The 19,901-nt window shown below is 43.5% G+C and overlaps 1 protein-coding gene across 5 annotated transcripts in view; it reads right to left on the reverse strand.

Moving 5' to 3' along the window:
* Window positions 1-19,901, reverse strand: part of LOC138515801 (broad substrate specificity ATP-binding cassette transporter ABCG2-like) — a 647,435-nt gene that overhangs the window by 144,896 nt on the left and 482,638 nt on the right. For all 5 annotated transcript variants that reach the window (XM_069630535.1, XM_069630533.1, XM_069630536.1 and 2 more), the window contains 2 exons: window positions 19,731-19,882; window positions 15,634-15,738 (listed from right to left, as the gene is read on the reverse strand). In XM_069630535.1, coding sequence (XP_069486636.1) covers window positions 15,634-15,738; window positions 19,731-19,882 — 257 coding nt within the window. The remainder of the gene's footprint in view (window positions 1-15,633; window positions 15,739-19,730; window positions 19,883-19,901) is intronic.

The raw sequence follows: 19,901 nt of genomic DNA on the forward strand, positions 1-19,901 counted from the left end.
GCCACACACAAAGTAAAGATTCAAAAATGTTTTCTCAAAGAGAGGAAGTGGTTGGGATGAACACAATTAGGAGCAGATTCTCGGAAATGATTGCAAAATGTACTTTTGTCATCTGCGCTCATTGCTGAAATGCACAGGTCACCTTGTATTTAAAAGTGACCTGCGCATTTCAGGAGGGCCTGGATTGTAGCACAAAAATGCGTTGTGTCCAGCCCTCTTGCATACATTAGTGTTTGAGAGCCTGTCTTTTGTCTTTAAAAGGACCAACCCCTCTGTTAAATGCTCACTTAAAAATAACAAATGTAAAAGGATTACCAGCCCTGTTTGGGAGATGGAAATGGAAGTGCGACAGTCACGGACTAAACCGCAACTTAAAAAAGAAATCATGACAGGGTCAGAATTGACTACGTCATGAATTGCGCCTCCATCTTTGACGGTTCCAGAAGAGGAAGCCCCTAATTTCTGTGCATTCGGGATGCAATGTGCGGAAGTACCCCCTTAATTGCCCCACCATGCTAAGTGGAGGACAAGGGCATCTGACTGAGAACATGCAGAGTACCACAAGGATCATCTTTCTCCCTGCTATTATTCATCATCTACCTATCTCTATTAAGCAAAATCATCAAAAGACACGCCGCACCTGCTACAACTACGCCGACAACACACAAATCTTCAAAACACAAGACACCCAAGAAAAAAACACAACACTAGAGAACTGCCTTCGTGATGTATTCAACTGGATGAACTCGAACTACCTCAAAATGAACCCAGGCAAAACAGAAATGCTGATTGTCGCAAAAAAAGGAGGTAACAACAACTCCATCCCTTGTCCAAAAGAACTAGGTACAACCCCAGTGCTATCGCCGATTGTATTGTAAAAAATCTGGGGGTCCTGATGGATAACAATCTCACTCTAGAGTCACAAGTAAACGCTGTACTCCAGAAATGCTTCTTTCTCCTGCGAGCGGAAAAAAGGATCCTTCCGTTGCTGTCATTTGACAACAAAACACTTACCCATCATCGCTCTCGTCATGTCCAGAGTAGATTACGCCAATAGCCTATAACTGAATGACTACTGAAAAAACTACAATGCATACAAAATGCAGCAACCAGACTGCTTCTCAAAACTACCCCGAAGAGAACACAACACACCTGCGCTAAAAACACTACATTGGCTATCAATAAAACATTGAATAAAATTCAAATCAATGTGCATCATGCACAGAGCAATACATATCCAAGGCGCAGAACTCCTGAGAAACAAATTACGCTAACATCAGTCAACAAGAACGCTCAGATGAAGCAACAACATCCGCCTGGAACTGACCCTACAACACAAGAAAACTCAAGAGGATCCTCTTTATATCACCAGGCACCGAAAACTTGGAACGACTTACCAAAGAAACACAAGAAACCACCTACTATTCAGAAAACTGCTCAAATCTTGGCTCTTCACTGCGTAACTAGATGATAACCCACAGGGACAGTTAAAACAATGATGAATGAAGATACCGATCCTGGTTCCCACCAAGCAATCAACTACAAACAGAATCTAAGGAAGACACTCCACGACATACCAAACCACATGATGAGAGGTAGCCCTGAACGGAAGACACTAAAGACTGAATACATAGGCAGACCAAGACGGAAGCACTTGGACGATTCATCAATAGCATCCTGGCCCTGTACCACACCAAAGCTCCAACAGACCTATTTCACATAGATAGCAAAGGAATAGGGGCCACCCAACCCCCAGCTCCGATACCAAAGGAGGAGAAGAGACGCACCCAATCACATTATACAAAGTTAATTGGAATACTGTAGGGAGTGCGCCGCGCTAACACACACAACAGTCAGACGGTCAAGAAAGAATAGTAGTAACTAATCCCAACTATAGTAATACAAATAAAATCTAACAAGATGTGCCACAACTAGGATTCTCACCACACTAACCCTACCTTCAAATCTCTGCATACCCAACTCACCCGAAATTTCACACAACCAACTGTCGCCCAGCAAACCGCATGCACTTTACCACACTGCATCAACAGCAAACCAACAACACATAAACAGCACCAACAGCACACAAGGTCTTGCCCCGGGCCAATACTTACACCACCAAAACTCAGCACACGGTGTATACCGAACTGAAGCCGCCAACAGCACAGCACCTCTCTCACTCAACTACTCCCTCTTCTCCCGACTAATCCAACCCCGCCGCCTTCTTGTTTTACAGATCCGCCAGAGCGCCTGGCGACCAACTCCATTGGTGACGGTGCGCGATATTAATACCTTTAACATTTAACATCCATTCAGATGCCATTTGAGAATAGGGCTGCTCCTTTTTTTGGTGCTAGTGAGGAGATGCGATAGCACTAGGACTACAACAGAACTAGGAATTCTGCTCAAGTATTTTCTAAAATAACAGCATCAGGATAGGTCAAAAAGTAATGTGCTAGAGTTTTCTCTCTCCCTCAGCTTCCCCAAGGTAAAAACAATCCCAGTGATATTGTGCCCATCTGCTTGCTGGATCAAACACACAGACACAGCAGCAAAGTAACCTGTCAATTCAATATTCCGGTTACAGTCAGGGAAATGGCATCAACCTACTTTTTTGCCCCACCTTCTCTTCACCTGCTGTAGTGCCCAGCTCCCCATCTTCAATACAGGCACAAGGAGAGCGTGATGACGGTTCAATAGAACACACAGGAGTCATCACCGATATTTAGTTTAATAACTAGAAAGGGTTGGGAAGATGGGCCTCCATTATGGCCAAGAGGCATTAATCTAGGAACAGTAAATTATACTTCTATTAAGTTGTCTCTTGAATAGGCCAGTCGCTGAGATGGCATTAGGCACAAATACTACCTCTACATTGGCTATTTGGTCTTCTGTTGGGTTCACCCATGTCTCTGCAGTGTTGATCTGCCTCTGCTCCCCATGATACCAGGGTTTACCTTTGCAGTGCACCCATGGACTCTGCTTTTGAGGTTGCCAGCAAGTGCTACATAAGTGCTCGGGGAAACACTGCTTGCACTCCCCAACTCCTTTCATTTGGTTTCCTGCCTGCCACATCCGGTGACTTTCAGCCTCGGCCAAGGAATTACCATTGATATAAGAGGTCCAAGCAGTGTTTTCTCCGGCAGTGTTCTTCCTAACATTTGCTTCAGGCTTATTAGGCAATCTCTCACTCAGTTCTTCAGAGTTCACATTCCTACACATCAAATTCCAGCGTCACTCGAGGGTCTGCGTGACACAAGTGGGTCCCGAGCCAATAAGAGGTACTACATAGTGTCTTCTCTTATCTCATTTGGGAGTTAGAGATCGGATATAGACATCAGAACAAAGGTCAAGTTCAACATTCAGAGTCTCATAAATTGGAGGCAATCTCACTCAGTTCAATAAACAGACATGATTCTGGCAGGGACCTTTGTAGCTCCCAACCTGTACTGCCTTCAGGTAGTGCAATGGTCTGGTGATATGGCCCTAGTAGGTCAACTTTCCTGGCCTGGAAACGTACCCCGAGCGAGCACCCTCACATACCCTTACCACAAATCCTCCTCTTGGGGGTTGATTCTTCAGATAAAGATGTGACAGGAAGTCCATATTACCAGGAGTGTGTCACTTTGTATTGAACCATAAAGGAAGATGGTGGCGCGCTGAAACAGGAGTGTTAAGCGCCCTTAATTTAAAAAACAATATGAGGGGTGCACGTCCATTGAAAGACTAACCATCTTCCTATTAGATAGTATTTCAAAATCTCAATTGCCCTTTTAATCAGAAAGCATTCCATCTCTATCGCTGGATATTTTGGCACCTGAGGATACAGCTTTCTACTTATGTAGCAAATCGGCTGTCCTATCCCCTGGTTAAAGCTTCTAATCCAACCTTCTTAAAAGGTACACAGGCTTAACAGTGGAGGGTTAGAAAGTACTTTTTGGTAAGAGTAAAAAAACGGGTTTCTATCAGTTTCTCCTGACACATGCTTGTTAGGACAATAAGCTTTTAATGTTATCTGTAAGTGGGCCAGCCTTTTCGGAGAAAGATAGAATCAAACTTCTGTAGAAGCACATTAAGTTATAGAAGGGACCCCAGCTCTTTCTTTAGCATCAGTTAGGTTAACGATTCCTCTGCCACTCTCTTTGTGGGTTCGCCACTCCACTACCCACTGTGAAATCTAGATACATGAATGAGGATCTAGCCAGTTTACATTTGGTGAGATTGGCTGTAAGCCCCACTTTCCAAAAGGCCCTTTACACTCTGTTCCACCTCATACAATGGATGAGATCATCATCACTGTAACTTGTAAGATCATAATGATGCCTGAGGAGGTGATCCATTAGGAGCTGAAACATTGCCAGAAAGTCATGCCACCAAAGAAGAAAACAGTATAACAGATGATTCCGTCCATAGCAGAGGAGGTCATTTTTTCGTGGTCTGCTGGTAGGGGTACCTGCTATCCTTTAGTCAGGTCCAGAGTGGAAATGAGACCCCCAGCTTCTCTTAATACATTGATTGTTGGCATCGGATGAGCACTGAATTCTGACAGGTGAGTATCATCACAAAAATCAATGCAAAATCTCTGGTCATCGGATTTGGATATTGACATGATGGGCAATGCGCATTCACTGTGGGATTTGTCAATCACGTTGAGCTTCAGTATTTTTTCCACCTCCTCTTACCACTTCTCTCCTTCCGATATGCAAAATGATCTTAGCTGGATTAGTTTCCCAGAAGGCATTCGGAATGATGATCACATCTTTTTACCTATTTGGGACCTCCAACATGACATTCTTTAAGTATTCCAGAACATTGGTGACATTTTGTTGGGTGGAGTTTGACAGCTTAGACTGAATTTCCACAGTCGATCCTGGTAGCAGCTGGTAATTAGTTGGAACTGCAGGCTAGAGGAAATGATTTAAATCACTTTTCCAAGCTTTCAGCCAGTTCACATGGAAACCTGCCCTTTCGACACTCAGGTAAGTGAAGTTGATAATTTTTTGAAAACTTCAATTATTTCATAATGCCCATGTCATGGGGCTAAACATGTGTTCTCAGAAATAGGGAGTGTGACCATCATCTGCTTGGAAAGATCTCAATTTGCTATCTTGATTGTAATTAGTTCACCATCACTTCTGGGCTTCCAGGATATCCTTACAGATGTAGGTGCGGACCAAATGCCATTTGCTCTTTGGTCTTCAGAGCAACTTGAGCAATATTTATGGGATTGTCATTCAGTTTTTCCCAGGCCGTTTGCAACATGCCGGCAGATTGCTGTGGTTCTGACCATACATAGACTCAGATGGGAAAGAAACAGTACAGAGCTGTTATGTTTCTCTTATTAAGCATAACACCCATGGATTTAGCTCATCCCAGGTTTTCCCATCCTGGCCTACTAGTTTGCATAATATAGGTTTCAACATGTTGTTGAAACATTCCGCAAGTCGGTCTGCTTACGGGTGACCCCAAAAAAGTAAGGTATCAGTGTTTCAAAATATTCTGGGTGGTATTAGACTGGATTGAATAGCCTAGTATCACTGAGATGTGTCTGTTTTCCCCTACATGAGGGTTCCAAAGGTTCCAACAATGTCTATCCTGATGCTATTAAAAAGAAACATCTATGAATGAGAGTGGTTACAAAGTGGCTTTTGGTATCAGTTTGGAAGTGTTTTCAGGCACATATGGAAGATCCGCAGCATTCTCATAGTGGTTAATATATACCAGGAATATAGAATCTGGACAATACATGGTTTTGAATCTTTTTCAGACCTAAATGAATGGCCCTAAAGTGGAAGTGAGCAAGGTCCATCATTGTACATTGGAATGGTCAGGGTACCAGAATTTGATATTAGATTTACGCCATTTTCCTCCGGCTTCTGCTCTGCCCAGAAAATCAAATACTCTTTTCCCATAATTGTTTGATGCATTTAAATGTTCATGTTAGTTACTTAGAGTGTAAATATTTTCCCAAACAAACACAGGGTCTACAGTCTCTGTGCCATGGGTGTTGCCGAATCCAATACAGTCCCTACAATGTGTATACTCTTTTCTCACCCATATACAGGAGTTCGATATCAAGCATTGATAATAGAACAAAGGTCTTGTTCTACATTGTAAGTGTTGTGGGCCTGAGGACGTAGCACTCAGGTTAGCAAAAGTTCATGGTCATGGAGGGGGTCCCTGCAGCCCCACCCCCTGCACTGCCTCCAGGTAGCGCACAGCTCTGGTAATATATTCCTTGGCTACATATTTCCCTCTTGGCCTGGGGGCGTTATCTGGAATGGGACTTCACCACATAACTATACCAGTAGGGTGCTATCGAAGTATGTTTGCGAAAAAAAGAGTTTGAACAAATGTGTCGGCATCCGAGATGGGTTTACAATGTGTTAGCTTCTTCAGGAGTGGTAGCTCAGAGTAGGCAAATAATAACCGTAGACAGTAATCTTGATTTTTCTCAATCTACTCAGAATTTGTACAAGCTGTCTTTTTTAGGAAATAACATACTTAGTCTTGATATTGAAACTGCCTTGGATTGCACACAATTTTTTAAAATTAACTTTATCTACTATCCACTGGCAATGTTCTGTGCCCACATTGAGTGAATAATAGATTATTACTTCTTTCGGATGGTGCAATATGCTTGATTACTTAAATTTTGCAACTACCGATGTATGATGTAATTTCCTCTTTTACTTATTTTGGTTGAATTCTTACCAGCATATCTGGGGGTCACCGCCATCTTTGATTTTAGATGTGTCCATCTGACTGCCCCTTAGAATGTCTGCAATGAAATTATTACTGTGGTGTTTTCAGTGTGATACCTATTGGATTGTTACATACTGTGTAAGCTTTACTTACTTTCATCTTCACTATCAAAACTGTGTGAGCGGGAAGCATACATTGGTTCAGCCACTGGGGAATACTGAAGTTGAAAAGCTGTTTTCTGACAGTGTTGAGTTAGGGAAGATCCAGACTCGAAAAAGTAGCTCAGCAGAGCCACTGTGTTTGATGCAGGATGTGCAGATTTTTAACCATAATCACCTTGAAGTATTAGGCATGTTGATAACAGTAGCGTTGTATGCACTATAATTGACAGTCAGAGGGAAATGCTTTCCCTCAAAGGTGAAGCCTTCCATTCAGTATTGGGGATTTGAGTCCGTCTACGATGAAACTCTGTTGCTTGGGGAGGAGGACTTTCTCAAATAACCTTCAGATTATTGTTAAGATCTCTAACAGGCCCGCGTCCCTAGGGTTGGTGTGCCCTGATAGTGTGGGCAGTGAAAGGACTGGATACCGGACCTGTGGGGAGGCAGTTGAATGTTCCCTACTAAGTGCCTCGGACCAGGGCACACTGACCAGGTGATCATCACCATAACTCCCCAGAACCCAACATCCACTGGCACGTGTGGCACCCAGACTGCTCAGCCATCACTCCAGTGGTTCCCAGAAGCAGGCAGACTACTTTGTGACACAGCGTTCAGAGGGACAGAAGGTTGCTGCTGGATGTAGGCTTTGGACAATTATGAAAAGGTCAATAAAATGTATTGAACTAGAGAAGTTTAGTAGGAAGAAGGGCTGGGAGAGGTAAAGAGAGAATGGGGGCTCAGATCTAGAGTAGGTTTTGTTTAAACTGTGTGCTATGTGAGAAATCCGAGGGCGTTCTCACATTTAGCCCTGCTAGGACTCCCCCTCAGTTAACCAAGAGAAAGACACAGCTGCCAGAACCCGGCCCCGGGGGTGAATCTATGAGGGAGGGTCACTTGGGTGGAAAGCCCTTAAAGAGTAGGAATGGGGTGCCGGAGGGTGAGACATGGTATCCCCCCTTCTCTAAACCCTGACCTACCCAACATACCCTTAGCCTTCATGGGATATTATTAGTACCATTTCATCCATTCCCCAAAGTACATACTTAGTACTGAGAAGACAAAGAGGGAACTAGGAATATTACACTCTTAGTATGTAAAATACCACTCTGGTACTGGGACGAAGAAGAGTGATCTGGAGGCATGTAGTAATAAAGATCAGGCATGTCACACTAATAGACTTCAGCAGGGTCAGGAAATTGAGTATACCTCATTCCACCTGCAGCCTGTTAGTAGAAGAGAACAGTATATAATGGCAGATGCAGTCGCAGAAGGAACAGAGGACCGGGGTGTTGCCGTGCTGAGAAGAGATTAGCCGAAACGCTGATACACTGACTGAGATCACTAGAGTCTTGCCGAGGTGACTGTACAGGACTGGGAACCGTTGTGAGGGAAGATGTACAGCAGGCACTGCCAGGAAGTAGAGGTGGAGCCAAGAACAAAGGCTAGTGTGTGCGGGTTGGGGAGAACCCGGCAAGTTGGTTTGCCTGCTTGGGGAGAAGCCGCCGAATGGAGCTGCAGAGACCCGGTAAGTGTCGGGAGACACTAGGAATGCCGGAGCGCTCCAAAGGACCATGGAAATGGTAAGGGTCCACGGAAGAAATGCCAAGTAGCACTTATTAAATACCAAACTAAATGAAAGGTGTTATTTAAACACACGTACAACTTAAAACTGCATTTATTAAATACCGAACCAAATGAAAGTTGCTGCACAACTTGAAACTGTTTTCATTTAATACCGAACCAAAGGAAAGGTGTAATTCAAGTTGGCACAGCTTAAAACTGCAATTATTGAAAACTGAAACAAATGAAAGGTGTTATCCTGACAAATACAACCTAACATTACATTAACTGAATTTTGGGCGATACGAAAGTCATGGTTTGGCTGAAACCAAGTCAATGCTGGAATTATGAAGAATTGAATGAAGAGAAAAATTGTTACTTGATCAGACTATGAAATGCTAAAGACTGCATAAGCATTTTGGGACAATCAAGTGCATCAAGTAACCCACTGCCAGAAAAACATCTCAAGAATAATTTGCAAGACATACAAGAAGAGTTGCCTTGAATATTACTAAACAACGGCCTTTGGGAAAACGTATGGTTGCGTGACCTGTGATGGATGTACCATGTGGTCTGACAACTGCGTCTAGACCAGAAACCACTAATTATTGGAAGAGCAGCAAATAAGTGTGTGTCCTTGGTGAAGCTAACCAAAGGATGGGTCAAGTGGACCATGTATTCTTTTGTAAACTTGTGAACAGAGGAAACAAGTCAATTGCTCAGTATAGGTCTTGGGTAAGGGAACCCTGAGAACCAAACGACTGGAGAGTGTTTATCTTGGGGAAGGGAGTCCCAAGGTCACAGTGTTGTATGAACTTGCTCACATTTGAACTTGGGGAAATGAAACCCAGCTTTTCACACTTGAGGATTAGAAGGAGCAGATCATCTCAAGGTTGCACTAGTGAGACTGAGGTGCACTTGATTTCTGAGGGACAAAGGAGAAGAGATTCACATAGTGGGAGATGCACCAGTTTGTGTCTCTCTCACAGTGAGAACATGAGACAAATGCCTCAGTGTCAAGGAAGGAGGAGCAGGAGAATGCAGACTCCCTGAGAACAACGTGCGCATAACACAAATATTACATGTGATTTTTGAGGGAGAAAGTAGCAGACATTCAGTGTGATGGGAGATACCAATCAGCGGGTGAACTGCACAATTGAATAACATATTTAGAGCACAAAAAGAGCCAGGGATAGGGGGACACATGGTGCTCTGATCTTTCCACATCTGTAGCCACCCTTGCAGTGGGGATTTCAGAATTGCATATGGTCAATCAAAGGTATCATCCAATTCATGTTATGTTCCTCACCCTCCTGCCACACGTCACTCTGGAGAACATGCACCACTTACAAATATATGCAAAGTTACTGCACTGGGAGGATGAACAGCCACTAAGATGGACAAAGGCAATTGCAGTTTAGCTTCCATTTGCTATGCTAGGGCAGAGACGGGAGGTGTATATATCTTAGCTAGTGAAGATCAGGGAAGAACAACACACAACGTCACCATCATCATCATTTACTTTATTTTGACGCTAAGCCATACAAGTATTTCACAACAATTAAAAACATTACACATATTTCAAACTAAACACCTCATTCACAATAATACAATTAAATAAGGTTAAGTGCAGTGTACTTAGGTCCCAGTTTTATCCCATAAGAAACTCGATTCATTGCAGGGGTTTCTCAACATGGGTTAAAGAAAGATCTCAATAAGATTAGGACACCGAAAGCTGTAATGGTCTTAGCCATAGGGTTGCCACCCATATCCTTTTCCCCAATGCTGCTCCTTTGGGGAAAGGTATATGGGTGACCCCCTCTGGCCAAGAGCATTACAGCTTCTGGTAGCACAGGCCACTGTTGCATGGTATTCAGAGGATGGACACTCATTTCTATTGCAATGTGATACGGGCGGTGGCATCGCCCATCAAAGGTCAATATGGCGCTAGGCATGCCTGGGTCCTTAAAATCGATTCTAACAGTCATGGGCATGGGCATTTCCGCCCTGGTAGGAGATCCTGGTGCAGTTTGCAATTTGCTGCTGGGTTATGAATAGGCAGCTGCTTACAATAGCAAAACAAAAGAGGCGACACCTGGAAGGTTTAGAATTAATCTTAACCTCTCACATAGCTATGGGCAAACCTCCAGACCAGCTCGACCTGCTAGGTCACATCCCTTCTGCACAAGACCACAAGCATCCCCAGACATGTTTCAGCTTTGTTGGGCATCATCAGTGAGGAGTAGCTTGGGTCTCTAAGCCCAGCAGGCACGGGACCCATGTCTGGGCATACCCGTCACACTCGGGGTGACAATAGCAAAACAATAGAGGTAATGGCTGGAAGGTTTAGAATAAATCTTACCCTCTGGCATTGCTCTTGACAACCCCCCAGACCATCATTCTTTGACTGCCAAGCATTACAAAAGGGGAAAGACCCTTCGCAAATCAGGCTTGGTCCCACCCCCAAAGGGGTAGTCCAGCCCAACCTGCTAAATCACATCCCTTCTGCACGAGACCAGAAGCATCCCCAGACATGTTTCAGCCTTATTGGGCATCATCAGTGAGTAGTAGCTTGGGTCTCTAGGCCCAGTAGGCAGGGGGACCCACGTCTGAGCATACCCGTCCCTCTCGGGGTGACAATTGCAAAACAAAAGAGGTGATGGCTGGAAGGTTTATAATAAAGGTTACTACACAAACCCAGTGAGTACATTTGTTTAGGAGCACTTCCCTATGTTAATACTGATTTGGCGCCAATTTGGGGACTGTTTGTAAATATATTGACCCCCCTGCCCGAACTGCTGTAGGCCTGCTGGATTTGGCAAAGGGGGTCACTGAAACATGACCCATCCTACTTGCTGCCCTGTCAAATCCAGACTTTGTCTTGGATACGCCATCTGCCTTTCTGGGTAGAAATCTTCGTCAATATAGGGAGGGTAATATATTGCATGCTCTTGGTAGAATCACAGCTACAAAGTAGTTAAACAGCAAGAGGAGTTTGAAAATTCCAGGTCTCTATCACCGCCACCCCATCCACCAATAAGTCCATCAATTAGGACGGTTATGACATTGATGGATAATAATCTTTATCTTAATCATCCGAGTCCAGATGGGAACAGGTGTTGCAGCTGGAAAGTATTGATATTGAGGAGGAAGAGAATGACACCACAGATAAAGAGGCTTTAGTAGTAGTAGATGTTTGCCTCCCACCGATTCACCCTCTTAAAAAAACAACCTTTCTGTCACAGATTCGAAAGTATTTCATTTCATTACATGGCCTCTGGAAGAACACTCCCAGCACGAATATGTCCAGCCTGCATGTAAGCTCACAACGAAAATCAAAAATGTGCCAGCACCTAACACAGAATAAACAGCTTCTGAATAGGGGCAACTTGCACACTCTGAATGAAATCTGTTTGCCGAGAGAAGACAGGAACCAACTTGGGTACCACATGTATGTGGTCTAATATGCTACACCACCATGCACAGATAGGAAAGGAAGAGAAAAGATTGAGATCAAACCCTCCCAACACCAACAGACAAGGAGCATACCACTAGTAGTCTGCACGATTACCACTGAAAACAGTGCAGCTGTCAATGCTCGGAACACCAAGCCCTACCCTAAGACTCCAGCAATGCGTAGCAGTGACTTCCCATTGAATTGGGCCATTCTTGAGGAAACATTTGAAATGGCATCAAAAACATCACTGCCACATGACAGACAGTGCCCCTCGATGCTAACCTGACTAGAATGTTGGCAATAGACCTGTTGCCCTACTAGTGGAGAAAAACCAATTCTGTCGACTTAGGGTAAAAATCTGATCACTGCTTAGAAGTTCTCAGCCATAATTTTTGAATCCCCCAAGGTGGCAACAGAAATTTACAACAAAGTTATGGCTGAAGTGAGGAGAGTACGGCAACCGTCCATTGACCAATCAATAACCTTCATTATGGACATCAGGACCAGTGGTTAGAGCATGGACTACATCGCCATCCCAGCACTCTGGGTGGACTTTCCTTCCTCTAACAGCCAAAAGGGGCCTCAGAGTAATGCAAAGGGGCAGAAGGTGTAAGAAGTATGGCATCAGGCAACATCGTGCATGCAAGGATTTCAGAGACGAAGCGACAGAGCAGTTAACATCTGGGTAAAAAGTGGAGGCAGGTTTTTAAGGCCTCACCTCATAATTTGCATATAGGCTTTAAAGTCACATAACATGGACTGAATTACATTGGTGCATTATCAGTTGGAAAAAATGTTATGTTATGCTGACTTATAACACACTTTGTTACTTCCAAGGGGCTGTCTCCAGCTGCTCTAGTGTCCCCCGCATTCTGCATGTCCTTCAACCTTTGGTCACCCCCCTTTACCATCAGCTGTAAGCCTCTGAAAGAAATGGTGGCTGTAACCCAGAAGATCAAGTCAAACCTAAGTCTAGCTCACAATGGAATAAAATGCACTACTCCAATTGAATCCCCTGCACAACCTGACGACCTCAGTGGCCACCCATTAGAACTCTATTTTTCACATGTTGGATAGGCTATGTCACAGATTACTGCAAAACTCAAAATAGAGCTCTAACTGGGGCTTTTATTGACACCAAATCACTGGAAGCTGTCTGCACTTGGACTTTGTGGAGGCCACCGAGTGGGTTAGCCATCAGAGTGCGTCCCTCACCGAGGGTCTCCCTCTGATGTACCTGCTTGAGCTGAACATATCCAACAAGACCCGTGCCTTGGCAGATGATGCAGGGTGGTTCAGCTGGTGAGCACCCTGCTTTTCACCCTGCACGGTATTAAATAGGTAGTTGGATTTCAAGGTAAGATTGGGCCCTTCTTGGCTTCTTTTATGGACTCATGTTTCAAGGTAAAAGGGGCCAATTTTCATTCACATGCAGGGTTTGAAACTGAGGGGCGCTGTGAGCTATTTAGTTCTTGCTTGCAGTCTAGAATAGCTGGTTAGCTTGAAACCAACAGTTACCAGAGTAATAAGGTCATTTTGTATAGCTATACAGTGCTTTTCCTCATATCACATAGAGGGGCAAGTGCTGTCAATTTTGCTTTGTCCGTGTCCCAATTTGTTCACACCCTTAAACTGGCTCACCAGTTGTTCTCATATTTGTTCTATTATACAGGCAACCTTCCTGGGAATGCCTCCACCTTCTGTAAATTAGTTATTGCACATCATTTGTGGTAGAAAATATAATCCTATTTCTTCAAATAAGATAAATTAAAAATAAATATACTGAGTGCACACACGCAATACTTACCACCCTACGTTTTCACTGACCTGGACTACGATCCCCGAGGGCGTGCAACCCACAGCGCGGTGCGATCATACCAATGGTGAAAGGTGCTATAGAAATGACCAGTAACATAACAGCATAGCAAAACCCAGAATGGAACTGGGAGTGAGCAGTGCCTTTTTCAGAGTCTTACTTTCAGAGATTTATGGGCTCTGATTGGCTGAACACTTTTTTGGCTGAACAAACTCGGCTCAAAAATCTCAGATTTAACCTGATATCTGAGGGTCATGATTTGAGCACAAATTAACACGAGAGTCCAGCAAACCTGCCACTTGTTTGACCTGGTATTCGACTACACCAAAAATCCGGTGTACACTGATGAGCGTGCCAAATCATGCCAAAAAGATTTTAGAGTCCAATGGGAAGCATTGGATGAAGCTGGACAAACGAGAGTTGTATGAGAAAGATAGAAAAGTCTGTTTTTACTTTTCTCTTTTTGTTACTGTGCAATGCAATGAAACATTTTACATTTTCCCTCCTGATGAAATTGTCTTGTCAACAGTGGAACCAGGTATGAAACCACACCTTGACAAAGAAAAGATCTTAGGCGGAATGTCAAACAAAATTCTAACAAATAAGTAGACAAGCAAAAATAAATAAATTGACATCAGCAAAAAAAGGTCTTGTTTAATTACAGCTAGGACAATCTTTTTAATTTTTATTACCCTTGTCAGGCTTCATTGTTTTGCATGCAGCAATTGCAGCTTCAAGGAGTCACATATTTAGTGCTGATTCAAGGCCAGCATTGCCAGTTTCTCCATTTGAGTATTTCTAAAAAATGACGACGTCATGCTCTGACGAAAGTGCAGACTGAAATGGTCTTTGAAGGACAAGCTGTTTAGACTGAATTACACTCTAGATACTAACAAGTTCATACTACTTCAGCAGATTCAAAGTCACCTGATTCACACAGCGTTTTCCTATGGGATTGCACCATTATAAAACACTTCTGTGAATCAGGCCCTAAATTAGACTGCACCTCAAACTGAGCAATTGTAAGAGTCCCAAAGTCCATTGATTGGTGTGCAACACAGAGAAGGTAGGGCATTCATGATGTTAATATAACATTTCTATAGGGATTCATGCAGGTTCCTCTCACTTCGAAGTGCTGTAATAATACTAGTTAATATTGACCAACTCGGTGGTACCAGATTTTTTCGACCTTGGAAGGATAAATGCTGAGCCTGCTCCTCTCCTAGCAGAGCTCAATAGTGAGATTGCAGATTGTGCCAAGATGTCAGAGGCAAATTCTTTACACAATGAGTTATGCTGGCTAGTGGGACAACACATGCAAACGCCATATGCATTCTAGCAGAAATGTACTAAAATCACTGGCGGGCGAGCCATCCACCCTATCCTGCTTTGATCCGAGGTATTTAAGGCATACACAATTTCAGTCCCTGCATCAAAATAAAGCACGATAGGCTTAGAAATCCGAGGTAATCATGATGCCGCGCTGCCCTTCCTGCTTCCCCATGCTGGAAGTGATCCAGCAAACGCAGCCCCACACTGCCTGGCAATGGTTTCAATTCGTAATTGCAGTAAACAGAGGGATATTTCACGTTACAATGTGAAAAACGTAAACATCCACATTATATGTGGATGGGAATGCAAGTGTACTTTCCCACATTTGACAACAAGCAAATCACTGAATATGATGGCATCCAATTGTAAGAAAAGTCCCCTTCATTCCTATGTTTGGGCTCCACTTTTGAAGGCAAAAGTGTCACAGAGCGGGAGATCAAGGAGAGGGAGAGCCCAATAGCGAAAAACAGAAAGGGAGAGGGAGAGAAAGAGAAAGAGAAGAGAGAGTATGCGCGCGTGTGTGTGTGTGTGGTACAAACATTGGATTTCACTATTTTACGTTTTCATGGAAAAATGGGCTCAAACCCGGTCCACTCACAAACCTGGATCAATGTCTTCTGGATCATTAAATGCCACTGCCGTCGAGTCTCCATTGATGATATCCAGAAAAAAGTCAGCAGGATTATTATGAGCCTCACATACATATCCTGCAGAAAAATATATAACATTAGTTCAAGCAAAACATTTTTTTAAATGTGCAATGGAATCAAAATGTCATCCCGCTATCCCGCCCTTATTACTGTGCGCAGTAATTTTTTTTCTTGAACAGATTTCCCTTAACGATGAAACTGAGTAGCTAGCCATTCCCAAATTAATTTTTAAAAACATATTTGTGATGAAAAATACCCGACTAAAAACAAGAGCATGCCGACCGTTAAAACACAGTCTCATATGGGCGACGTATGTGTAACGTCTGCCATTTTTCATCCGTTCTACAGTATCTCAACCCATCAGTTCAAAATCCATGCGCTATCTGCGTTAGTGAAGATTCACCCAACGCAATGTTCAGACTGTGGCACACCTTCCCAAAACTGGCAATACTATCACCATGAACAAAAAACATCCACACAGAGGTATACTTTATACTTTGCAGAAGGCAGGTAAACATTTTGGTTGTGGTGGTTGGCAATTAATCCGGGTTTAGGCACAATCTTAAATCATCATTTGGTTGTGCCACTTCTGGTTAGGGTTTCCCTTGAAATCAAAGATCAGCCAGGAACTTCAGGTCTCAAGTTTTACAGTTCGTTCCTCATGGATTTAGGACTTGGATTCAGCCTCTCTCAAAGGACTCACTGGGAGAGACAGACCGGCTTCTGAGTGGCTGAGCGGGATATTGGTCCTAATGTGGCTTTCCACTAGGATCACTCGGGTGCCTTTCTGAAGGCTATCCCGGGGCTCGGAAGGTATCTTCTGCTATTTTCAATAGCTGACAGACAACCATGTGGTGCTTGCAATGTGAGAGATCAGCTTTGCCGGTTCCAAGGATGCAGCAGCTGCTCTGATGGCAACGTAGAGTGTCTTCAAACAGGAATGATTTCTATGGGACACCAGTGATACTTCTGTGCAGAAGGGAAGAACTACTGGAACCGCAGTTATGTGTAATGATCCAGTTCCCCGAAGGTGCTCTTCAGTGTCAGTGAAGCAGACTGTTTCCAGCAGAGGCAGTTCAGGTAACTAACTCCCCAGATCCCCAGCAATGTATTGTAGTTCTTGTTTGTCTTGAGTAGCAACCACATGCCTCTGGCTTTATTGGCGGCCAATGCTCTCCATGTTTGTGCTTCTATGTTTCGAGCAAACACAGGGACAGGGAAGCAAGGGACTCTTGAGAGTTTACGACTTAGCTGTTTCCATCAAGTCAAGGTAAGGAATTGGTGGTTTTTCAATTTTATCTGGTTGCTTAGATGCCCAAAGCCTGTAGATATCAGGCAGAACATCACCCCCAAAACAGTGCTTGGACGAGTTCAGGAATCAGTAGAGTTTCTGAACAATTCCTCTTCATTTACCAACTTGTTCTCTGCTTGGGACCAGGTTTAACATTCTGAGAATCCAAAGCTTCAGGTCAAATAGGAAATTGTGATCTAAGTGGGAAAGTAAAGTTCAATTCGCAGGGTTGCATCCAATCAAAGTTTTGCCAGTCAATCTCTAAGGGGAAGGCCCATTCAACTAGAGCAGGTTTATTTCCGGGTGATCTCCCAGATGGCAAATCAGACGTTAAACCCAGACACTATTCACAAACAGGTCATGTGTTTGTGAGAGGTTAGAAATGAGAGGCAGACCCAAAGTTGTAACATTTTCAACAGACATCTTTATTAAAGAAAAGACAGTTTCCATTTCTAGAAAACGAAAACTAAAGATCAGTCTGTGTCTCATCGTCAAAATTATGCAAACTGTTCTTGTGTCCAAAACGTATCTGAATCTCACACTAAAACAATCAAAAGGTGCAAGGAAAGTGTCTTTGTTTTGATTTAGCAAAAAGTGTGTACAAACCAAATTTGAAAATTCAACAAATAATCCTTTAATACAGGAGGTGGTTACCTTCCCCTGGATTGTTTAAAGTAGAATAACAAAAGTGACCTTTTCAACCAATGATTCCTTAAGAGCAGCAGAAATGTCTCTTTCACACAACACTTTCTTCAGGAAGGCAAACATATATTTTGGAAAATTATAAAAAAGTGTCTCTTTTCCACAATAGATTTTAAAGGATGACCAAAGTGTCTCCTTCACACAATAACTTCTTATAATAACCTCCTCGTATGCTCTCCTGACAGGTATCTTTAAACAAATGTACTTTCCTTTTTATATGGATTACCTGCATACTCCCTTTTCAGGAATCCCCTATGGGTTTTGCAGATCCCCCTGGTATACTCCCCTGCCAGGTATCTTTCCAGGTATTTTTCTCCCAAAGGGTCACCACCTTATATGCATCTTTCACCAGGACTTCTTACAATGTTCTCTTTTTGTATAACACAGTTAAACTCTTTCACTGTTTATACTTTATTGACAAGTTCTGTCTGTTAATTTCTTCACTGGCAATGCTTCTTCCACCTTTTCGCAAATTGACATCTCATGTATGGAGACTTGTACACATTTTGCCTTTCAACTTCTTCATAAATGTTCATTTGCTGTTGATAACATTTACTCCAGCTTTCCCCATATTGACTTCTTTTATATGAGTATTTGTATAAATGCTGGCTTTCTAAATTACTTGGTTGATATTCAAAATAAATGTTCAATAGTTCATAAGCTTTTCGGCGTGCTCCACTTTCCCCAACACCAATGGGCAGACTCACCGGTGTCTGATGGTGTTTCCGAGTTGCAGCATGTTGATGCAGCAACGGTTTCACTCCTGGAAAGCTTCTGCTACGTTGCAGTCCCGCTCTCAATTCTCTCGCTGGCTAGGCGCTCCTCTACAAGTAGAACGGTTGTTGCTCACCAAGACCCCGTTTTCAACAGCACCACTGCTGCCGGTCTTCCAACGGCCCCTCAAAGGCATCTGCTGTGCCTCTTCCGGTCTCATGCCCCTCCAGCAAGTTATGCTTCCAAGCGGTTGCTTGGAAGCGTTTGCCTCTCTCACTGCGTTCCGTTTCCCAGCGTCTGCCTCTGGTTCTGCTTCCCGCTTCACTCGCTCTGCATCTCTCCCTGCTTCACCTTCACTCTTCCATTGCAGGTGACCACAATGTTTGAATGTCCCACGCGGCTGATATTGATTATAACAAGTCTGCACATTTAGCTTGGGGTTTCCTTCAATCCACATTCACTCCTTCCTCTTCCTCGTCTCAGTACATGAGGCTTTATGGGAGTTGGAGTCCAAAGGAATTTTGGATCTTTTAAAGTTACATTGTTTTAGGTTTTTGTTTAAATCAAAGACATCAGAGACAGGCGATGTTAAGTGAGCAGTACATGTACTGGTATTTTGCTCAGCTTGACAGTATGCCATCAGCACTAGATGTTACAGTGTTTTCTTCAGAAAGGGGTGCAGCGAGTGTACTGTGTCTTTCCTAATGGAGTCACCACCTCCTCCTGCGGGTCAAACCCTCCCACATGATCCTCTCTCATAATACCGTGACCCAGGGTAAGGACCAGGTAGCGTCTGACGTTCCCTGGCCATGTGGTGGTGGGGGGAGTCTACCACCGGAGATTCAGTGATAACTCAGTAGGATTCATCACATGTTGTTCTGGCGGGTTTGCTTTCAGAGGCAGGCAGTAGCCATGACCATATACAGCAACAAAATCATCTTACCCTTTTGTAGAAGGTATGTTTGGCCATTGGATTAAGTAGAGGAATCAAATTACGTCTGCCCGCAAGAAATTGTGCACTTTCAGCCAGCAGTGGAAAAAGACTCTAAATTGAAACAGGGTTTCATTGGGGCACTTTGACATTGCGGGCTACAGGATCTCTCATGGGCTGATTAAGACATAGCATCCCAGATGAGGCTTTAGGTAATAGCTCATCAAGGAAAAGTTAGGCAAGCCGGTCTCTCTCAAGTAAAACAGTCAGGGCTTTGTCCAAGCAGTTTTGAATTAAATATTTGGGCTCACAGTCTGGGTGTATGTTTTCTGTGACGAAGTTACATATAATCCATCATATTATTTTAAATACTCATAGAATCTGGCCTTTAGACCCCCAGTGTAAGCGTACCAATGGACGTGAAGTACGGCAATGCATTCTTAGCTTTGCCATGGTACAGCATCCTCCCGCTAGCCAGCAACGTTAGGCTATCAAACAGCTTGAAGATGGAGTACCGGGGCTGGTGAATCGAGAAGATGATGGTCTTGCCTTGCCGAGACATCCTAAAAGAAAACAGAGAAT

The sequence above is a fragment of the Ambystoma mexicanum genome, chromosome 6q (genome assembly GCF_040938575.1).
Source record: "Ambystoma mexicanum isolate Mex_15411 chromosome 6q, UKY_AmexF1_1, whole genome shotgun sequence".
Classification (NCBI taxonomy): domain Eukaryota; kingdom Metazoa; phylum Chordata; class Amphibia; order Caudata; family Ambystomatidae; genus Ambystoma; species Ambystoma mexicanum.